The sequence below is a fragment of the Mytilus trossulus genome, chromosome 7 (assembly GCF_036588685.1).
Source record: "Mytilus trossulus isolate FHL-02 chromosome 7, PNRI_Mtr1.1.1.hap1, whole genome shotgun sequence".
NCBI lineage: Eukaryota > Metazoa > Mollusca > Bivalvia > Mytilida > Mytilidae > Mytilus > Mytilus trossulus.
In genome coordinates this window covers 56,324,236-56,344,155 of record NC_086379.1, presented here as the reverse complement: position 1 = coordinate 56,344,155, position 19,920 = coordinate 56,324,236, and the positions used below count along the sequence as shown (strand labels likewise).

The window sequence follows — 19,920 nt, the reverse complement described above, 5'->3', positions numbered from 1 at the left end:
TTGTTATTTCTTTACAAAAACTTGAGTGTTTCAATAAATATTTAAAGTGAAAGGTGTTGGTATGTAGAGACTTGGGAGTTCAATGTATCATGTAAAATTCAAAAGTTCGAACTTAATGTGCTCGTGTGGGTGTACTCGACGCCAATCTTAATTGACTAGGATTGTCAGTATTCCTATTGAAGGTCTGTGGTTTTCTCGGGGCAGCTAGCTTCCTCCACCAATAAAAACTGGCCCCCACAAAATAGCCTACATGCGGTATCAAAACCAAATCCTTTGTTATATGGAACATTGTGGTACATTTTCAGAGAGATCCATATACTTACACACAAGTTATTATCTGGAAACTTGAAAAATGCTTCTTTTTGGCTCTTAATGGCTCTTAATTCCTAAACTGTTGACCTCATAACCCCTTTAAAGAATCCCAACCTTCTACTAGTGGCATAATTATTGGCATTTGATATTGTGGTCCAATTTCAGAGCAATCGAAATACTTCTACCCAAGTTATTATCCTAAAACTAGAACAAGAGTGCACATGCTGAAATGTCTTGCCTTCTTTACTGATCATTGATATTATGTTGATAGTCCTAAATATACGACATCATACCATTATATGATCCCAAAATAATTTTTACTGTTGTATAAAAAATGAATGAGTGCTGAGATTTACTTTTAATTGGATTGGAAAGTTCATATCATAGTGAATATGTGTACTAAGTTTTAAGTTGATTAGACTTCAACTTCATCAAAAACTACCTTGACCAAAAACTTTAACCTGTTGTGGGAAAGACAGAGGAACAAACAAACATATGCACAACCACCAAACAAAATGCCCCTAGGTGGGGCATAAAAACTCTTTTTCTAGAGTTTGATCGGTATCAATATAACTAGTTGGATTTGCCTGATTTACAAAGTGATTTGCACACTTAAATCTCCAGCATGACCACAAAAGGGAAGTAACACTTGCTCAATTGTGTCAATCGAAATCTATCTACATTTAGCTATATACATGTAGTAGTTAGTGTCTAAAGAGGGATTAAATTTTACACAAATTCAAACTGTGCAGGGACTTGTTAAAATCTGGCGATCAACAAACATAATAGCATGTATTTTGATTGCTTTTATTATGTAACTATTTTTACAGCGTCTAAACAATTGTATGTTCTGAATATGTTGACAGTAATTATCAGTATTAAATGCACGTTGATTATTTCGTTATCATAAATGCATCACCGTATACTTCAGCACATAAACTGAGCCAGCATGATGTCATCAAAAATAATATTTAAACCAAAACAGAAATGTTGAGTTGATATGATTGAAGAATGAAAATAAGCAAGATACTATACAATCAGTATTCCTCTTTTGGCACTTTACAATAATGAGATTAAGATTGAGAGAGTACATTGTAATAAGTCAAATACATTGTAATAAGTCAAATACATTGTAATAAGTCAAATACATTGTAATAAGTCAATCACATTGTAATAAGTCAAATACATTGTAATAAGTCAATCATCTACAGAATCCTCTATATGTAATCACAGGAATGTCTAACAAAGCCCTATTTAGAGATATACATATAAATGAACAGACACAAGACAGACAAAATGAACTGTTTTATAAAGAGAACACATTTCAATAAGACATCATTGTTTTAGTAACTGGTGTTTTAGTTAACTGGTCTTATAAACAAGTTAACTGTCATTTATCAGTTATTCAGAAAGTTAATTTCTTTAACTTTTTTTGTTTCAAATCAAGCTCCTACATTAAGTCTAAATTCTTCCCTAATAATGTCTTAACATTATGTATTACAGAATTATTCCCTAATAATGTCTTAACATCATGTATTACAGAATTAAATTTTAAAAGAAATAACATAAATTCCTGTGGCTCATTTAACCAAAAATCTTACGAGAGAAACTAATTGTGAGTTAAATTGATATGTGTAGGACTTTGAAGAGTTTTCTGGTTCAGATTTTTGTGAAAAGAGTTTCAGAAACATATCGTCAAAATTTTATCAACATAGTATGCTAATCAGTTTTCACTTTTTCTGTGAGATTTTATTTCCAATACCATGGTGAATATATAAAAAGTTACCAAGGTTTTCTACAACAAAAATCTTGCATCGGAAGTTAACAAATCTATTTGATTTTCTTAATTAAAGCTAATCTGTAATTATTTAATCAAACCTAATCACTATTCACTGATTGTATTAGTCTATATTTTCTACTCTATTTTGTGACATGATTGTAGCATAACAACAACTTGTATAAATATCACAACCTGGGTTAACTTTAGTATAAAAATACAGTTATGTACATCATTCTATTCATTCCATTTAAAAAATATCAACTATACAAGTGTAATTTAAAAGTTACATAACTATTCTAAACGTTCTGTAAATTAGAAGTTAAAAAAAACTTATCATAAAAATTCACTATTAATAATGCCTGTAGGTTGCAACACTTATCTAAAAATGCTAATCATATATCAAAGGTTATAATTTCAATAATTTTTTAAACCAAACTCTAAAGTATAAAGAAATAATGAAGCTTTCCTATAAGTAAAAGTTTTGTTACAAATACCATCTTCCTATGAATAATGCTTGAATTGGTGGTCTCATGGTTTCATAAATGCCTAAGTGTGTTATCCCAGCCAGTCATACTAAAATCTTAAAAAGTTAGAATTTTCCGCTAAAAATTGGAAACTTTTGGTCAACTTATCTGAAAACTTTAAAAAAAAATCATTATTATTAAATTGCATGGTGCTAAAAAAGCAAAAGTTCATAACAATAAAATAATATAACTTAAAACCCTGAATATCAGTCTAAAACAGGTGGTCACCGTGTCCAGCGATGTCACCTTTAAAGCAATAATTACATAGTAATTTCTCTAAAAAAAGGTTTTATCCAACTCTTCTATACATATACTTCAGTGCTCCTTAGATAAGATAAAATAATAATCCATGTATTACTCTTTTCATAATTCATTGAAAATAAAAAATAAGTACAAATTCTATGTCAAATAAGACTAACAAATTTTATGATATTTTTAAAGAAAAAAAATCAGTTCACAAAAATTTAATTTGATACAAAATTAGATAAATCTCTACAAGGATCAGATCTGAACATATTTATAAAGGGTATACTACAATTTCAATACATAAATTAAAAAGTGTTTTTAATATAAAATTAAATAATGTGCATAAAACTTATGCATTGAAAAATACATTGCTATATGCAAGTTTAAAATTTGCCTATACTTCACAAATTTAATTTACAGGACTTGTAATTTTTAAATAATTGTAATTACAATTATAGTATGACTCCTATCAGCTATGAACTCCTCCATATCTCTAGGTGGGAATTATAAAATACAATATTTATATTTTAAAAAAAAATCATTAGAATATTATAGAATATAGCGAAGTATAATTTTAAACATATCCAGAATGTCTACCATATTCTTAAACAATTATAGACAGATATGATAACAACGTTAGTTTAATATCAAAGCCATATCATTTTGATAAATAAAAATATTGAATTGTATGAGGGAATGATAAGCACATTAATATAATGTGTCAATATTCTAGCTCAACAATTTTGTATTCATAAACAAAACAAAGACACACACAGGATATGACGTACAATTTGTTTATTGTGTATTTCTTTCAACATGCTGCCTTTCATCGGTTCACATTTTTTAATCATTTGTTCGTTATATTGCGTTTCAAATCAAATTCTACACCGGTAAAAATCTGGAAATGAAGAAAGGTAATGTTTAAAATGTTCACACATGTATTAACTTTAAAATTCAACTGTTTTAATTTTTCATAAAAAGTTAAACATGTCAAACTTATCCTTGTTAAATAGGTCTTTTTCTTAATTCCAAACCTGAAAAAATGAAAACTTAAAAGTAAAGCCAATACATTGTTAAATATCACATACTAATTTTATTCATTTTAAAGCTTTATTCTTTCCATTGAGTATTTGACATCAATATTCTTTGTTAATAAATCCAGAAATTGCATTCACCATATTCAATTGCATGATGCACAGAAAAATATAATCATTCTAAAGAGAAATTTGTCATATATATATACAAGTCACAATCTTACATTTTCAGATACACAGCAAAATTTATTATAGGCATAGAAGCACCATAGCAATGGTTCAATATGAACAATTCCATGAAATATAAAAAAAAAATCTATAACTACACCGAGTTCACACACTTTTCTACTTAATATACTAGTATATATGAAAACTTAGAAGAAATATTAGCAATACACTAAAATTAAAATTTGTCAAATTACATTAAGGGCATACGATACAGTTTTGATTCTGTATTTACAAGTTCGTGAAAATTTGCCTATAGTCTATTTTTTACATGATTAAATCAAATATGTAATAAAAAATATACCTTCATGTGCTACTTTTTGAGTAAAATGAGGTCGAAATTTTGTATATTTGCTCAAAATTCAGATTTGTGGCCGTAATTTCTTTTTCGAAAGAAAGACATAACTTTTTTGTTATAAAAGATAAACACAAATTGTTTTTTGTTAAATAATCGGTAATTTCTGTATTTTATAAGTATCCTAAAAGATTATGCATGTTTTATTCAGAAATAACTCATATTTATCAAATGTTCATGAATTGAGGAAAATACGTCATTTTTTGCTGCATGTTTATCAAAATTAAAAAAAATCCTCTATTTACAGTTTTATAAAATTTTGGTCACATAATCTCCCTGCAAAATGAAACAAATTGCTGTTTTGAAAAATAGGGGTCCATGAACTCGTTTTCAAATTAAATCAGTTTGAATGAAAAAAATCAGTCGAAAAATGCACCTTTTCCCGATATGTCACAGTTTGACGTCGCGAAAATAACATTTTACGTTAGCAACGTCATTACCTCCCCTGTAACTGTATCGTATGCCCTTAAATGCTTGTTTTAGTGTGTAAAAAAAAACATAAGAAGCTTATAAGGGTATTAAAAAAATTGTCGAAAAATAATGTCTTCATTTTTTTTTTTAAATTAAGAATAAACTGCATACTTGCTAAAAAATAAAAATAAATCTTAGGCTATACAAAATTAACTGGAACTCCGATGCTGAATTAAAAAAAAAATTAACTGGAACTCCAATGCTGAATTCTAAGAAAACAAAAACAGGGTTGGGAAGATAGTCGTTATTTGTTCTAACATAGAATGGGGTCTTTGAATGTGATCATATTTTAGTTGATTTTGTGTCCTGTTTTAAAGTGAAAAAATGAAACACACACAAACAAAACATTTACACACACAAAAAATAAATAAATTAAAATGCATACATTTTAATTGTACAATATTTTTTACACCTCATAAAACATTATGTTTAGTATGTGAATAGTTCAAGTCTAACATACTTGAAATTTGAAAAGATTCATATAGCCACAAATTTACTTTACGAAGTATATGTATGACTATAATTTGTAGTTTGTCTTTTTTCCAGCTTTTGAATGTGACCCTTTATTAATCACCAACATATTTAAGAATATATTGAATGTTTCTGGAGTTACCATAAATACACACTCTTCAAACAAGTGCTGATAACTCCACCACTACCTCCTTAATGAAACTGCTAAAATATGTCAGCACCAAATTATTCCAATTTACAATAAGAATTTTCTAATATGATCATAAGTATTAGTCATAAGATTTCTTTAAATTCATTAAAATATACAAAAACATAAGGAATATTTATCCTTGCCATGATAGTTTCACTGAAACTTGTACAAAATTCAATCAACAGATTTGTTCACATTTTCCATGACAGGAAAACAACAGATTTCCCAACATGCATCATTGAGATTCAGAAAATTAATCACATAGGGTCTAAGGTATCAATAAAACTTATCATATTTCAATCACTTAATTCTTTTTCTAACCAGTCTGGTATCCTATACTTGTGTTTACTTAGAAGTTTAGATAATGCTACATTATTTTTTCTGTAAAACTGTTTTAAGAATTCCACTGATGTTTCGTTCATTGGAGGGTAATGCCGACCTTTGCTGCGACCCAAGCAATCACTTTTGTTGGCTGATGAAACTTGGCAGAAAAATCCTTTCTTTGAATCAAACCTGTTAAAAAGAAAATAAATTTGATTACATTTGAAAATATTTAATTATTTCCCCCTTATACCAAACTAACAGTCATTTAGGGGTAATAGTTTCAAATGGTATCTTTGAAGATAACCTATTTTCATGAATAATTCTGAATAAAATTAATTCTTATCCTAGCAGCATATACTTGTCAGATGTTTAAAATTGTGAATGGTATACAATAATATGTAATGTTTGAGATAGGCATAGAAAACCTTTGAATACAATAAATAAAGGGCTGCACTTTAGCGCATGATACGCCCGTTGCTCTTTTAACTTGTTCTTTTATGCTTTAAATGAATTTATATGATCAACTAGAAATAGTGTGAGCCCTGTCAAATACACCCCCCCCCAAATAAGAAATAAAATTGCACAAAAGAAATGGCACTATTAAGGTCAATAGATATAAACAATTTATCAAAGTTGCATAAAATTTTGTGAAAGTGTTAGTTATTGTCTCAAAATTGGAAAATCCCCCCTTTTTTAAGCATAAAAATTCATAACACGGAAATGTAAAATCTGAAATTTATAAAAATTGAAAGGGAGCTTACATCATTAGATATAAACAATTCACCAAAGTTTCATGGACATTGGTGAAAGCCTTTTGGAGTTATTGTCCGAAGTGTGAAAAATATCCCATTTTTTATGAATAAAGCCCCATAAATCCAAAACTTAAAATCTGAAATTTATAAAAATTGAAAGGGAGCTTACGTCAATAGATATAAACAATTCACTAAAGTTTCATGGACATTGGTGAAAGCCTTTTTGAGTTATTGTCCGAAGTGTTGAAAATCCCCCCTTTTTTATGAATAAAGCCCCATAAATCCAAAACTTAAAATCTGAAATTAAAAAAAAACGAAAGGGAGCTTACGTCAATAGATATAAACAATTCACTTAAGTTTCATGGAAATTGGTGAAAGTGTTTTTGAGTTATTGTCCGAATTGTGGACGACGGACAGACGGAGGGACGGACAACGGTATACCATAATACGTCCCGTCCCAGGCGTATAATCAAAGCGCGAAAGCGCTGTAAAGGCAGTTAATTACAGGTTGTGTGTATTTCTAGTCCAGTTATATCATTATCTTCCATAGAACAGAGGTGGTTTGTAGAATTTAAGATTTAGAGTTCTTTTGTACCTTAGTTCACCTATACATGTATCTATAGTCCCTTTGGTGTCTTTCGTCCCTCTTCTTTAGACATATAAGAACTTTTCCTTTTCAATATAAATAGACTATTTTTAATTATTGATTGTATACGCATATTCTATGACTCCCATAAAAAAATAGTTCACAAAGATTGACTAGTCTCTGTACTGTGTGTATAGCAAGAACATCAAGTAACATAATGGTAAATGTACATAGTAACATGTCAACTTTTTTTATGACCATACCTGCCAACTGTCAGTATTTGCAGAGTATTTCCCCCATCGAGCTTGAGGCTCCCAAATGGAAATTTTGTAAGAGCAATTTTGTCCACTATTTAAAGAAAACAATTAATTCAACAATGGCTATAAGCTTGTTAATGCAAGAAGAAGCCAAAAACCACATTAGAATATATTTGAAGGGAATCCATGACAATCGCCCCATTAGCAAATAGCCCCATTTTTTCACTAACTCGCCCCACTTTAAAAAAAAACCTGCCCCAACCTGGATTACCAAATCGCCCCACTTAAGAACTGTGTTAAATCCCGTTAATATTACTCCTGCCAACTCGCCCCACCTAATAGAAAACGATAATATCTAGATAAATATATTATTAACCAGGAAGAATTTAGTAATGCCAACTCGCCCCACGTATGGAAAAAGATGTATAAGTTCAATTCCTTATATTGCATTATGATACAATTAACAGGTTTCTTTTCAATTGTTATGCAAATAACTAAGCTTCAAAACTTACATTTATTCTTCAGTATACATGTATATCAATAATAGTAATTAAATTCATTTTCGGTTTGTTTGTATTCTGTGTAGATTAGTTTTCATTAAAGTGGTGCGAGTTTTTATTTTTAATTATAGATACATACATATTAATCTAAAAATTACCGTTTTTTTATAAGTAGGGCGAGTTGGCAGGAGTAATATTAAACAGGGTTCTCGCTAAGGCGAGTCCATGAGTCCTGGACTCAACAAAATCTGTCTGGACTCACCATTATCAAAACTGGTGATTCCACAAATACATCAATATTGAAATATTTTGTATAAACTGAACACAGTTACCATGACTCACCGTGGCCAAAAATGACGAGTCTCTGGACTCGCCTTCAAAAATCCTTAGTGAGAACCCTGATGTAAAATGATTTAACCAATTTCACATGTGGGGCGAGTTGGCAGGAGTAATATTAAACATGATTTAACCAATTTCACATGTGGGGTGATTTGATAAATCAGTTTGTGGTGTTTTTTTAAAAAGTGGGCCGATTAGCCAGTGGGGCGACTTGTCCTGCTTCCATTTGAAGGCCCCCTTGAAGGTTTTGTATGACTATATGAACCATCTTTCACGTAAAACCCCCATGTGCATTTTGAAAAGTTGGCAGATATGTTTCTTACTCCAGGCAAAATCTACCGGTATGAATGAAAAAGAAGTTTTCAATTAAGGCTCTGTGGCCATAACAGCTGTCTCATTAGCATTTTAACCACTTCCCATATTTGCAATTAAAACAATAGAAGAAAATTATTCAACGCAAAAACAAAACTTACTTGTAAATATGAAATTCTCTTTATGGTATGAGTTTTTCTCATTGTTTGAGATTGTACAGTAGTACCTGTAACTGCTTATACCTATTTCTTATTCACTTTTGCTTGATAAACTCACTAAATATCATATACATTGTACCACATCTCCTTATTTTTATATGCATTCCAATAACATGAACAATTGTAATTCAATTCTATATACCAAAGCAAAATGAACTGCACCACTTTCATTCACTAGTATGCATCTTTTGGCAAAATACAAGACTTTGTTCTTAGATGACACAATTAATATAATATATATTTATTGATAAAAAAATAAAATTTAGTATACAACTCTTTAACGGTATAAAAAAAGCACAGCTGTCATAAATTGTGAAATTTGTGCTGAAAACATAGACATTGATGGTATTTGAGTAATTCCATATGTGAAGCTCAACATTAGCTCGTCAGTTGGTGGTGGACAGTTATAGTTCCTTTTTGCAGGCTAGGATGAATGCCTTTTCAGGAAAACCAATTTCACAAATCAAAACTTTCCTCTAGCATGTCTAGATTTCTCCTGCAATATTCATCCAGTTTAGTTCTTTTGTTTTAATTGGACACCGTCCTGATTTTTAATTTTGCAAACCATTCAGTCTCTTGCTTGCAAATGGTGCATGAAAATAGGATGGGTATGGCAATAGACAAGTCTCTTTAAAGTGGGTTTGTGCCCTGAAAAAAAGTTTTATAACTTAAGTTTAATTGAAACTTGTGCAACACATATACCTAAATAACTATATAACATAGAAGAGAGCATCATTCGTGTCAATGTTTTGTTCCTGTTTACATTGTCATTGATATTTTTTCAGAAAGCCTGAGGCATAGCTCATGAATTCCTGTCATTAGACATTACATCCTAAATTAACATAATTACTGCTAGAATGATTATCAGTATGATATACGTACACTATCATTGTACAGCCCAAGTCTTCAGTATATATAATTGTTGCATTCATTCACTCCTGTGTTCAGTCGTTCAAAAATTTCTAAACATCAACAAATGAACTTTAATAACAACAAGAAAACACTAGAAAAGATACGTACATACAACCCGTGTTTAAGTGTATTTGAAAGAGAAATAAATCTGGTTAAACGATGTAAAAAGGAGAAATATATCTGGTTAAACGATGTATAAAGGAGGAAAAATTGTAGATATTGCATTACGATGCGTTCTACCTAATAGCACGTGGATATGTTTACATATTTAGACTTGACCCAGTATGACCCGTACCTTGTAGGTCACCGCCGTCGTTTAAACACTTGACTACAGTCGTGTATAAGCTAGACAATAAAAAGCTTAAGCCTGTACTATTTGTGTGAAGTAAATGTGTTTGTCCTGTACATTTAAATTGTTTTACCTGATAGCAAGAACGTATATCTATCCGTTTCCTTCTCAATTCACTTTGTCAATTTCTTCGAGCTTCTTCAAAACATACGTATTACTGCGCCGGAAGTGAAAAAAATATGAGAAATCCTCGTAAAATAATGCTATTTTCAATTTTGTGGAATCCATTTTGTTATATTAATTATACAAAGATGAAAAAAAGTTACGATTAATTATGAATTAGCATATCATTATACGGAACGTTTATGGACTATTTTTTAAGTCGGTCATTTTGGCGGTAAATCATGTACACATACACACGTAGATTGGCTGGTACCCGATTGTAATGTTACACATCAAATATATCAAATAGCTAATACCCGGAACGTAGTACCGGGAACCAGGATAATACGTAGATAACATACATAACTAATACCGAAATTGAAAACGCTTTACGGTTTCTCGTTCATAAACCGAATTCCGCTTTGAATTATAGAAGATGCAATATTAATCATGTTCAGTCGACTTTTCATTGTTATATCAACGTCTGAACTAATTAAAGGATCTTTAGATGTCAGATAACACTTGAAATTGACCCGACCTCTTTCCACACGGAATATACAAATAATGATAGTTTGTAGTCAGGTTGACTGCTTATAATGCAAAATACACACTTATAACAAGTTCTATAAAACGAACAATACACACTGATCGTTTCTTTAGTCCCCAATGTAAATGAAAGAAACAAAAACCATATCATACCATAAAAAGAAGAGGAGAAATTCGAACATTTCCGGATCTATTTCTGGCCAAAAGACCCCCAGCAAGGATTGCGTATGAAAAGATGAACCTCATGACTTAAAAGTCAGGCCTTAAAGCACTGCCTTTAAAAACTACTGTTTTCTGCTCTACCTACCTTAAATAGTCATTGTAATCGTAGTGAGGCTCTATATGTAAAAATCTTTGGACATTGTGCATCACAGCTACTGGATTACTTTTTAACCGACCTCCATCAATTATAAAAATCTAAAAAATAAGTTGACATGGATAAGAATTCTTATACAGTCCAAATCTATCCATGGATATCATACTAGTTTCTAAATGGTTTTTTTTAAACAAATCAATCAATTTTAATCCATTTTTACTGCTTACAATTTACTTAATCTGCATATCTGTATATCTGCATCCCCATATATCAGTTATTGAATTCAAAGGAAAATATTCAGTAAGTAAAGAGAGATTATCCGTTCATACATAGAGTCAAATGTTTACCAGAATACAGTATATTTCTTCACTTACTAAAATTGTTCTGATCAATTAAATTGAGAATGGAAATGGGGAATATGTCAAAGAGACAACATATAGACCATAGAGCAGGCAACAGAAACCATGGAGCAGACAACATGCAAAGATCTACACTACAAGCAATACAAAAATTGTAAGGTGGAGTTTTTCTGTAAGTTTTCATCCTTTAACTGCTAACATTCATGTAAAACTAATTGTCATGAAAATAAAACCATAATGGTATGTCAAGTAAGTGGTTTAAAATCTAGCAATCAATCAATTTCAATAGTCGTTTCTATTCTATGTTATTTCTTTGTATCTTAAATGAAATAAGATCACTAACCTGTCTGGAGGGGAAAAATTCGAACCATTTTTGTAAATGCTGAACATATATTCCTGGTATGAGTGATCTATTGCGTAATTCTCTCACTTTTCTAGGAGCACTGTCTGGAGCAGTGATGATCTCATGAAATGTGTAGTTGCCTGCTATGTGATCACCATGAGCTTGCATATGCTGTAAGAGAAAAGAAAATTCACAATATTGAAACATTTACTTAATGCAGTAAATTCTTGATGTCTAACCTAGATGGGAATATCTCAAACAGTTGCATTCCTGTTATAAGATCATAGATTTTAAATTATTTAAGAAAAAATGAATTCTGAGATTGGACTTAACCAAAGTTTGTGCTTAATTGTTCTCACTTTAAAATAACATAAGGGTAAGTATCGCAACAGTGTAACAAAGATGTAAAAACAACATGCTTAGTGTTGCAAAATGAATTGCAACAGATAATTGAGACTGACCACTCAGTCTTGGATGTGACAGGTACCAATCTTCATGCTATTGAAAACATATATTTAGAGAAATATTTAGACAGCAGACCATTTGGCCATAGTTTATGATGATTCTTTGTGAAAGTAGTAGCATTTACTATTGATACTGATTTTGTGATGTTCTGGTGTACTGAAAATTAAAAACCAAAAACAGTGCAAAAGAATCATTACTTACAAGATGTAATGTAAGCTATTGCTTAATGTTTATCCCATTTTGAACCTTTAAAGGTTTTAAAAGTAAAGTATTTTTTATCACTTTATCACATCTGAACATAACTTACCTGATACCAAGAATATGCCCTTTTGGCAGGATCAATGAGAATGCAAATAATTTTTATTTTTGGCAGTAATGAATGAACTCTATATGGAACTAATTCCCCATCAAAATAATTAGCACTTTTCTCAAACAAGAAATCAGAGGTAGCGTTGCCAGGTACAGGGAAAAACTCCATATACCTGAAAAAGAAATATTGGTTTGAAATTTTTCAAGCAAGATTTATTCACTACTAAGAAGCATGCGAAAAAAATAAGGTTTCTGCTAATTTACTAGAGTTTAACTGACCATGGATTTAGATTGAGAATAAAAGTAATGACATAAAATCCATATGTACAACAGAAAGACCATTTAAAATCTTTTTATAATATTCTCCAAATAATCCAAATAAGATCATGAAAAGTAACATTCAAAATTACAGTGTGCAGAAAGTAATGAAACTGAATTTACATTTATTTATAATTTGTAATTTGAGGCAACTGTCATACAAGTGAGAGGTTTAGCTAGCTATAAAACTAGATTCAATCCAACATTTTCTACATAAGAAAATGCCTGTACCAAGTCAGGAATATGACAGTTGTTACCTATTTGTTTTATGTTTGAGCTTCTGATTTTGCCATTTGATAAGGGACTTTAAATTTTGAATTTTCCTTGGAGTTCAGTATTTTTGTGATTTTACTTTTTACATGTCAAAAAGTACTTACCAATCAATGCCTTTGTGGTAATTATTACCATTAAAAAACTGTACTTCTTCAAATGTATCAGGACTGTTGTAGTTTGCTAATATTGCTGGGTGTATCTGCAGGAATTTGTATAAAGCTGTTGTACCTGGAAAATAGTCAAATATGACAGGCTGAATTAAAAGTACAGAAGGTAAAAAAACATAACTAATAATTCATATGAACTCAAAGTCTGTAATATTGTCTACATAGAAATGGAAGGGTGGACTTAAAAACTGCATTAATTACTTAACATCTTACATGTCTTAGCTGATAACAGTTTTGCTCAATATTGCATATTTCATTCACTTTTATCTTGTTTGTTTAATTTTTTGTTGGAATATCAAATGCTATCGACTTTTAGAGGCACAAATGTGGATTTCATTATGTATTTCAATCACCTCAAATTTCATTTGTTGGGGGGTGTAAATATCTTTTTAACATAAAATATGACACAAAGCCACAGAATTAAATATCCTATAGAGCTGCAGCACAACAACCATTGATACCGAAAAGCTAAAACCGCACCCATTACAAGTTTATAACTACTAGTACCTGTTTTCTGTGGACCAACCACAAGGAATTTTGGCAGTCTATCACAGCTTTTGTTAGCAGACCAAATTTGTAAATGTCTTTTATACACACATGGATCCTGAAAACAGTAAGGTATAACAGTGACAAAACAGTAATTTAAAAAAAAATGAATGTTTTGTGAAAGCGTTCGGTTTTATATATCAGTAAATATCTTTCATCCTTATGAATACAATCGTAATTTGCACATAACTTGATCTTTAAAGATTAAATCAATTGTCTATAAACGAACTGGACATATTTTCAACAATAGATCCCACTGCCATTCACTGCTTTTATTTTTAAGTTCTTTGAATATTCATGAAAAAAGTGTCACCTTCATGTGTTATAAAGGTTATAAATTTATGACATACAATGATGGATAGTGTGTTTCAAAGTACAGCAGACATCAGAATATACATTTTTTTAGTTGTGTAACATTAATATACTGTTGTTGACTTGGACATACATTTTAATTCTATAGAAAGTGTTTTATTTTTTATTTCTTAAATTTTTGTCGAGAGGTACATTATTGGAGATATGTGAACTAAGCCTCTATTTTTAATCACAACATCCTCTATTTCTAGCACTGACCTCTATAATTCCAATGAAGGATTATAATCAGTATTCACAGTTCTTACCTGCCAAACTGGTTCTTTATCTTCAGGATACATCTCAAAATATTTAATGCCCATTTCTAATGGTGTAACCTGTTTCAGCTGCAGATTTGTCCAACATTTAACAAATTTGATTACACTTTCAAATGTATACAAAGCTAGTCTGTCATTTGCATAATTACCCATATGAGTCATGTAAATGTTTATCTACAATACAAGAGTAATCTGAAATTTAATACAAAGTCTGACGACATATTGGTTCTCTGTTTATTAAATTTGACACTATTCATGTACCAATACCATATAGCGGGTTATTTTCAGTGGGATATTTTCGCAGGGTGTAAATTTTTCCAAATAAAATAAAATCGCCAAAATAAATTCCACCTATTTAGAAGTGCAAATGCAAAGGTTATGAAAAAAGTTTGACTCCACCAAAATAATAACCACCAAAGTATTTTGTATACCTTATTCAATGAAAATCATGAAATTTTACAGCCGCAAAAATAAACCTCTATATGGTATGTTTATTTCACCTAGTCACAATTATGCTTTTTACCGTCAAAGAAAATATGACCCTATTTTTTACCGTCAAAGAAAATATGACACTATTTCAGACTTTAAATTAAATGAACTTAAATATATATACAAAATTTTAAGAGATTAGAATGCGTTTTTTGTGTATACTAAAGAGACATGTATTGTTGAAATGCGCATCTGGTGCAGGAAAATTGGTACCATTAATGTTATTGCACATATTTTACTTGACCATTACCTTCTGTAAATTGTAGCTGTGGTAATATTCCCACGACATTAATTTCAATGTTACTTACAGGATTGTATAGGAATGTTTTGAAGAGTTCTCCCCCTTGTATACTGTCATCTAACTTTTTCCTTCCACCAGGATAGGTATCAATGTACAATGTTTTAGTAAATAGACCACATGTTTGACGAGGTAGCACCTGAAAGGTTTTAACAGAGTATTAGGTAAATCCATAATCAAGTCAAAATCAAATTATTCATCCCCTCAAAATAATAAAAAAAAAAAAAATACTATTAATAGTGAATTCATAATTGAAGCATGTGTCAATGCAATTATAACTTTTTTTTCAAAATCCTTTTATATCAGTCTGAGGTAAAAAGTTGAGTGCATTATTGTGTACATCTTGTTCTTGAAAATGAGCCGAATATGAATATTGAAACCAGACTGCTTTATTTAGTATAAGTAGAAGACTTAGCTAGATTATATAAACATGATATTATACAGTCAAAGATGTTACAAAGTTTAAACAAAATATAAATTTCTAGAGTTTTGCATGTTACTAACCATAACCCTTTTATGAATGAATCCCCTCCTCTTCCATGAAGGATAAAGTCGAGGATATTCCTCTGTACTTGTTACTCTTATATCCCACACATTTTTCCATGCCTGGTAGAGTGGTTCATGTACAGGATAGACACCAGAATGATGGGGAGCCACAGCATACTGATGCATCACTGGTATGTTGTGTTCCTGTAAATGGCAAAACATTTTTACTGCCAACCTTGGTAATTTTAGCTTGCCTTTGCCAAACTAATTTTATAGAGTTTGAACCCTACACTGGTTTTGATGTACATTCAAAATTTCAGACAAGATTTAGTCTTCTATTGAGGTATGGTGATGAACATAAATAAATCTGAGATAGCACTTTTGTATATACAAGTTGTTGCCTTACTGCAATTTTTAATATCCATAACACAAAATAACCATTTATTGAAAAACAGAAAGATAAAACCAAAAAATTGTAATAATAGAAAAAGGAAATAATAAAGAAGAAAAAATTGTCTAAAAACATTTGTTACTCACTTTGGCAAATTGGTAATTTTTAATCATAGATGTTTCTAATTTAGCTTGGTCAAACTTATGTCCTTGTTCATGTCTCCACATATGACCAAACCACCAAAATTTATTCCTGTACTCTGAAACACAAAAATACAATTTATGTTTACTTGTATGTTTGCATGTACTTTGTTTGAAATTTTGTTCAAGAAAATTAACAAAACATGGTCAAATTTTCAGGACTAACTGGAGTTTTAAAGAGAAATCCACCTACTATATAGATGCATTACTCCACTACACCATAACGAATGACTGCATTCATAATTTTTGGATATAAATCTGATAAATTCAAGAATCATTTTTCAATTTTACCTTATTAAAAGTTTATATGAAGACTACAAAATGTACACTTCATTGATATTTTATAGTGTGTCTTTCTATGTTGCAATGTTGCACTATTGTTTCAGGTTTTGGTGAAGGTTGGGACCTTTTAAAACGTTTAAACCAGCTGCCTTTGTTTGCACCTGTCCAAAGTCACGAACCTAAAGTTCAGTGGTTGTCGTTTGTTGATGTGGTTCATACATGCTTCCTGTTTTTATATAGTTAAGACTGTTGGTTTTCCTGCTTGAATCAATGGTTTATTGTTTGAATGGATTAACATTAGTAATTTTTGGGTCCGTTTATAGCTTGCTATTCCACATTTAAGGCAGTACTATAATGGTTTACTTTTACAAATTGTGACTTGGATGGAGAGTTGTCTCATTGTCACTCATACCACATTTTCTTATATCTAACAACTGTCTTTCTGTAAAGGCACCTACCAAGAATCTTTTGATCGCCTGCATTTTCTAAAGAAGTTCCATGTTGATAAAACCAACCAGAAAACCCTAGATTAAAATGGAAGTTGCTGACTTCCTTTTGAAGTCTTTCCTGAGTCTTTGCCATAGCCTGAAAAAAAATCAAAATTTTTATTAGCTTGAAATATATTCAAAATTTCTTTATTTTGTTCATGTTGCTAATAAAAATGCCTGTAGGTTTAAGTTTAATCTTTGAAAAATCAATACAATGAAAAACTACTCTAAGGAGATCTGGCAAATCAGGGTTCTCATTGAGTTATTTATACATATATTTAGCTAATAAAACATACCAATTGACCAATATATATATAACCATTAAACATTTAAAATTTTACTTGTGACTTTAAGCAAAACAAATGATGAAAAAAGATTGCCCTTTTTAGTGAAGAAAATATTATTGATACAGAAACCCAACAGCTCAAACACAATTGAAAAAATATATATACATGTATATACTTCATTACAAATGGTCAAGAATGCTATATTTTTTTCAATTTTCTTATAGTTTTCATCCTAGATGATAAAACTCTTTTACCTCTACATCGTCTGCTGTCATTCTTGTTCCCGTTATTCCAACAAATATGTCATCAACATCCACTAGAATGTATCGTTCTAAATCAAAACTCAGCTTGCCATGTGATAAATATGATATACCATCAATGAATATCATCTGATGTACCCAGAAACTTAAATCATTACCAAAAAAAATTCTCTGTATGCCATCTAATGTTCCACGATCTAGCAATGCACATACAACTGTAGAATTGTCAGGTATGTAACGAGAATTTAAATAAGGAGGGGGTGCTAGTTTTGCGTAAGACAAAGGTTCATAGGTTGAATGATTATATTCAAACACAACCCAATCATCTTCTTCAATATTATCTAAAACTGTTTCTCCTGGTTTTGTTATTCGCCATATATCGGTGAATGCATTTAAGCGATAGTCTTTAACGGCAACATTATACCTTAATATCAATGGCAGACCTGGAACTTTTTCTTTTTCAATGCCGTACTCGTCAGCAGAGTGTACAAAAATGATCATTCCAACTTTATAATCTTGACAGTATTTATCTAACAACTGTCGGTTCCAATTATCCATGTTGACATAAGCTTCAAGACTTTCAAAAATAATTACAGCAAATCGTCCTTTATCGGAATGGGTAAGAATAGGTAAATTGTGACCTGTGTTTTCTAATTTGTAATCAATACGGGCATACTGAAGAGAACTGGTGATTTGTTTGGCAGCTTTAGAATATTGAGATTCCACAAAAACTAAAACTCTAGCACCTATATGAAGCCTTTCTTTTGAAGTGTGATCCTTTGGCGTGAACATAGATTTCTGAAGGTTGTTCATACGGCATGTTATGGCAGGTTCTGGTGGGTTTGCTATTCGGTGCACTGGACTTGAATTTAGAAAATGATATGTGAAAACAATAAAAGACAGAAAACTTAGACAAACAACAGCTGAAACTAAAGTCTTAGTTCGTCCTACACGATGAAGTGGAGAGCCTCTTAGATAATTGGTCTTCAGTCGCTCCCAAAATCTTTTAAACATCATTGTGGTTATTTTTTATGTTACTTCTAACTGAATTATATCAAACCATATGCTACAAAAGACTGTTTTAGAAATCAGTAGGTTCATGAATTCTTCCATATTTGTAGAATCAGCTTGGTCATTATGGATGAGCGAATTCTTCAAATTTTATAACTTGTTCAAGCACTGCCTCTATCAGTTAACTTGCTCCAACACTGCCTCTATTAATTAACTTGTTCAAGCACTGCCTCTATCAATTAACTTGCTCAAACACTGCCTCTATTAATTAACTTGTTCAAGCACTGCCTCTATCAATTAACTTGCTCCAACACTACCTTTATTAATTAACTTCTTCAAGCACTGCCTCTATTAATTAACTTGTTCAAGCACTACCTCTATCAATCAATCTTTTCCAGCATTTGTCGCTAACAAATCTTTTCTCTATGAATGAATCTCTCGAACTAATATCCACTGAAAAAAATATAAAACCATATCAATTAACATGAAGAAATAAATCATTAATTTGAACAACCATTTAAACAGAAATAATACAAGCTACATGTAAGGTAGAATTTTGAACATATTATTATAAGATAACGATTCCTTGCTCTTTCTTTTTCAAAATGTAGTAACTAACAGACATATATTTATAATTTGTATATTATTCTCAGTGTTCTCACCTGGAACCTTTAAGCAATCATAGATATGTGATGCTTTATTTTTTAATGTGACAATGTGTGATGGTATCTGAATTGGTTTTTTTTTATAGATTATGTTATGTATGTGATGTTTTAGTTTAAAGAAACAAGATGGTTTTCCAAATATTCCTTTTGATCACAATGTTAAATAAAATGTCTCAGTCTAGGGAGAACACTGATCCCATTCTAATATTCTAATAATAGTGCAGTGCAAGTGCATGTTGGACACTCTTCTGTTATTATCATTTGTCTAATAGACTTGTTTTGAGTAGGCATTTACATTTTCCTGCAAAACGTTTTGAGATTTAAATGTCTGTGGCAACAACACCAGAATGTCCTCATGGTCATCCACTGTAAAAATCAAACTTATAGACAAGTGCCTGTGTATCCAACTCCATGCAGGAATGGACTTTTTTTAATGCAAGTATAAGATATGCACTTAAACAGGCTAAAATAATAGACTATGCACTTGCTCTATTTGAGCAGTCAAAATACAAAAAATGTATGTTGACTGTATATTA

General features: G+C 30.7%; 1 protein-coding gene across 1 annotated transcript; it reads right to left on the bottom strand.

Moving 5' to 3' along the window:
* Positions 1-5,055: 5,055 nt before the first annotated feature.
* LOC134725364 (bifunctional heparan sulfate N-deacetylase/N-sulfotransferase-like) lies at positions 5,056-19,166 on the bottom strand. The gene is made up of 12 exons (XM_063589121.1): positions 17,703-19,166; positions 17,132-17,258; positions 16,338-16,450; positions 15,819-16,004; positions 15,325-15,453; positions 14,519-14,701; positions 13,863-13,959; positions 13,293-13,416; positions 12,596-12,770; positions 11,824-11,994; positions 11,113-11,222; positions 5,056-6,121 (listed from the first exon to the last, which is right to left on the bottom strand). The coding sequence occupies exons 1-12, from the start codon at positions 18,723-18,725 to the stop codon at positions 5,905-5,907; spliced, it is 2,655 nt and encodes an 884-aa protein (XP_063445191.1). The 5' UTR covers positions 18,726-19,166; the 3' UTR covers positions 5,056-5,904.
* Positions 19,167-19,920: the final 754 nt, after the last annotated feature.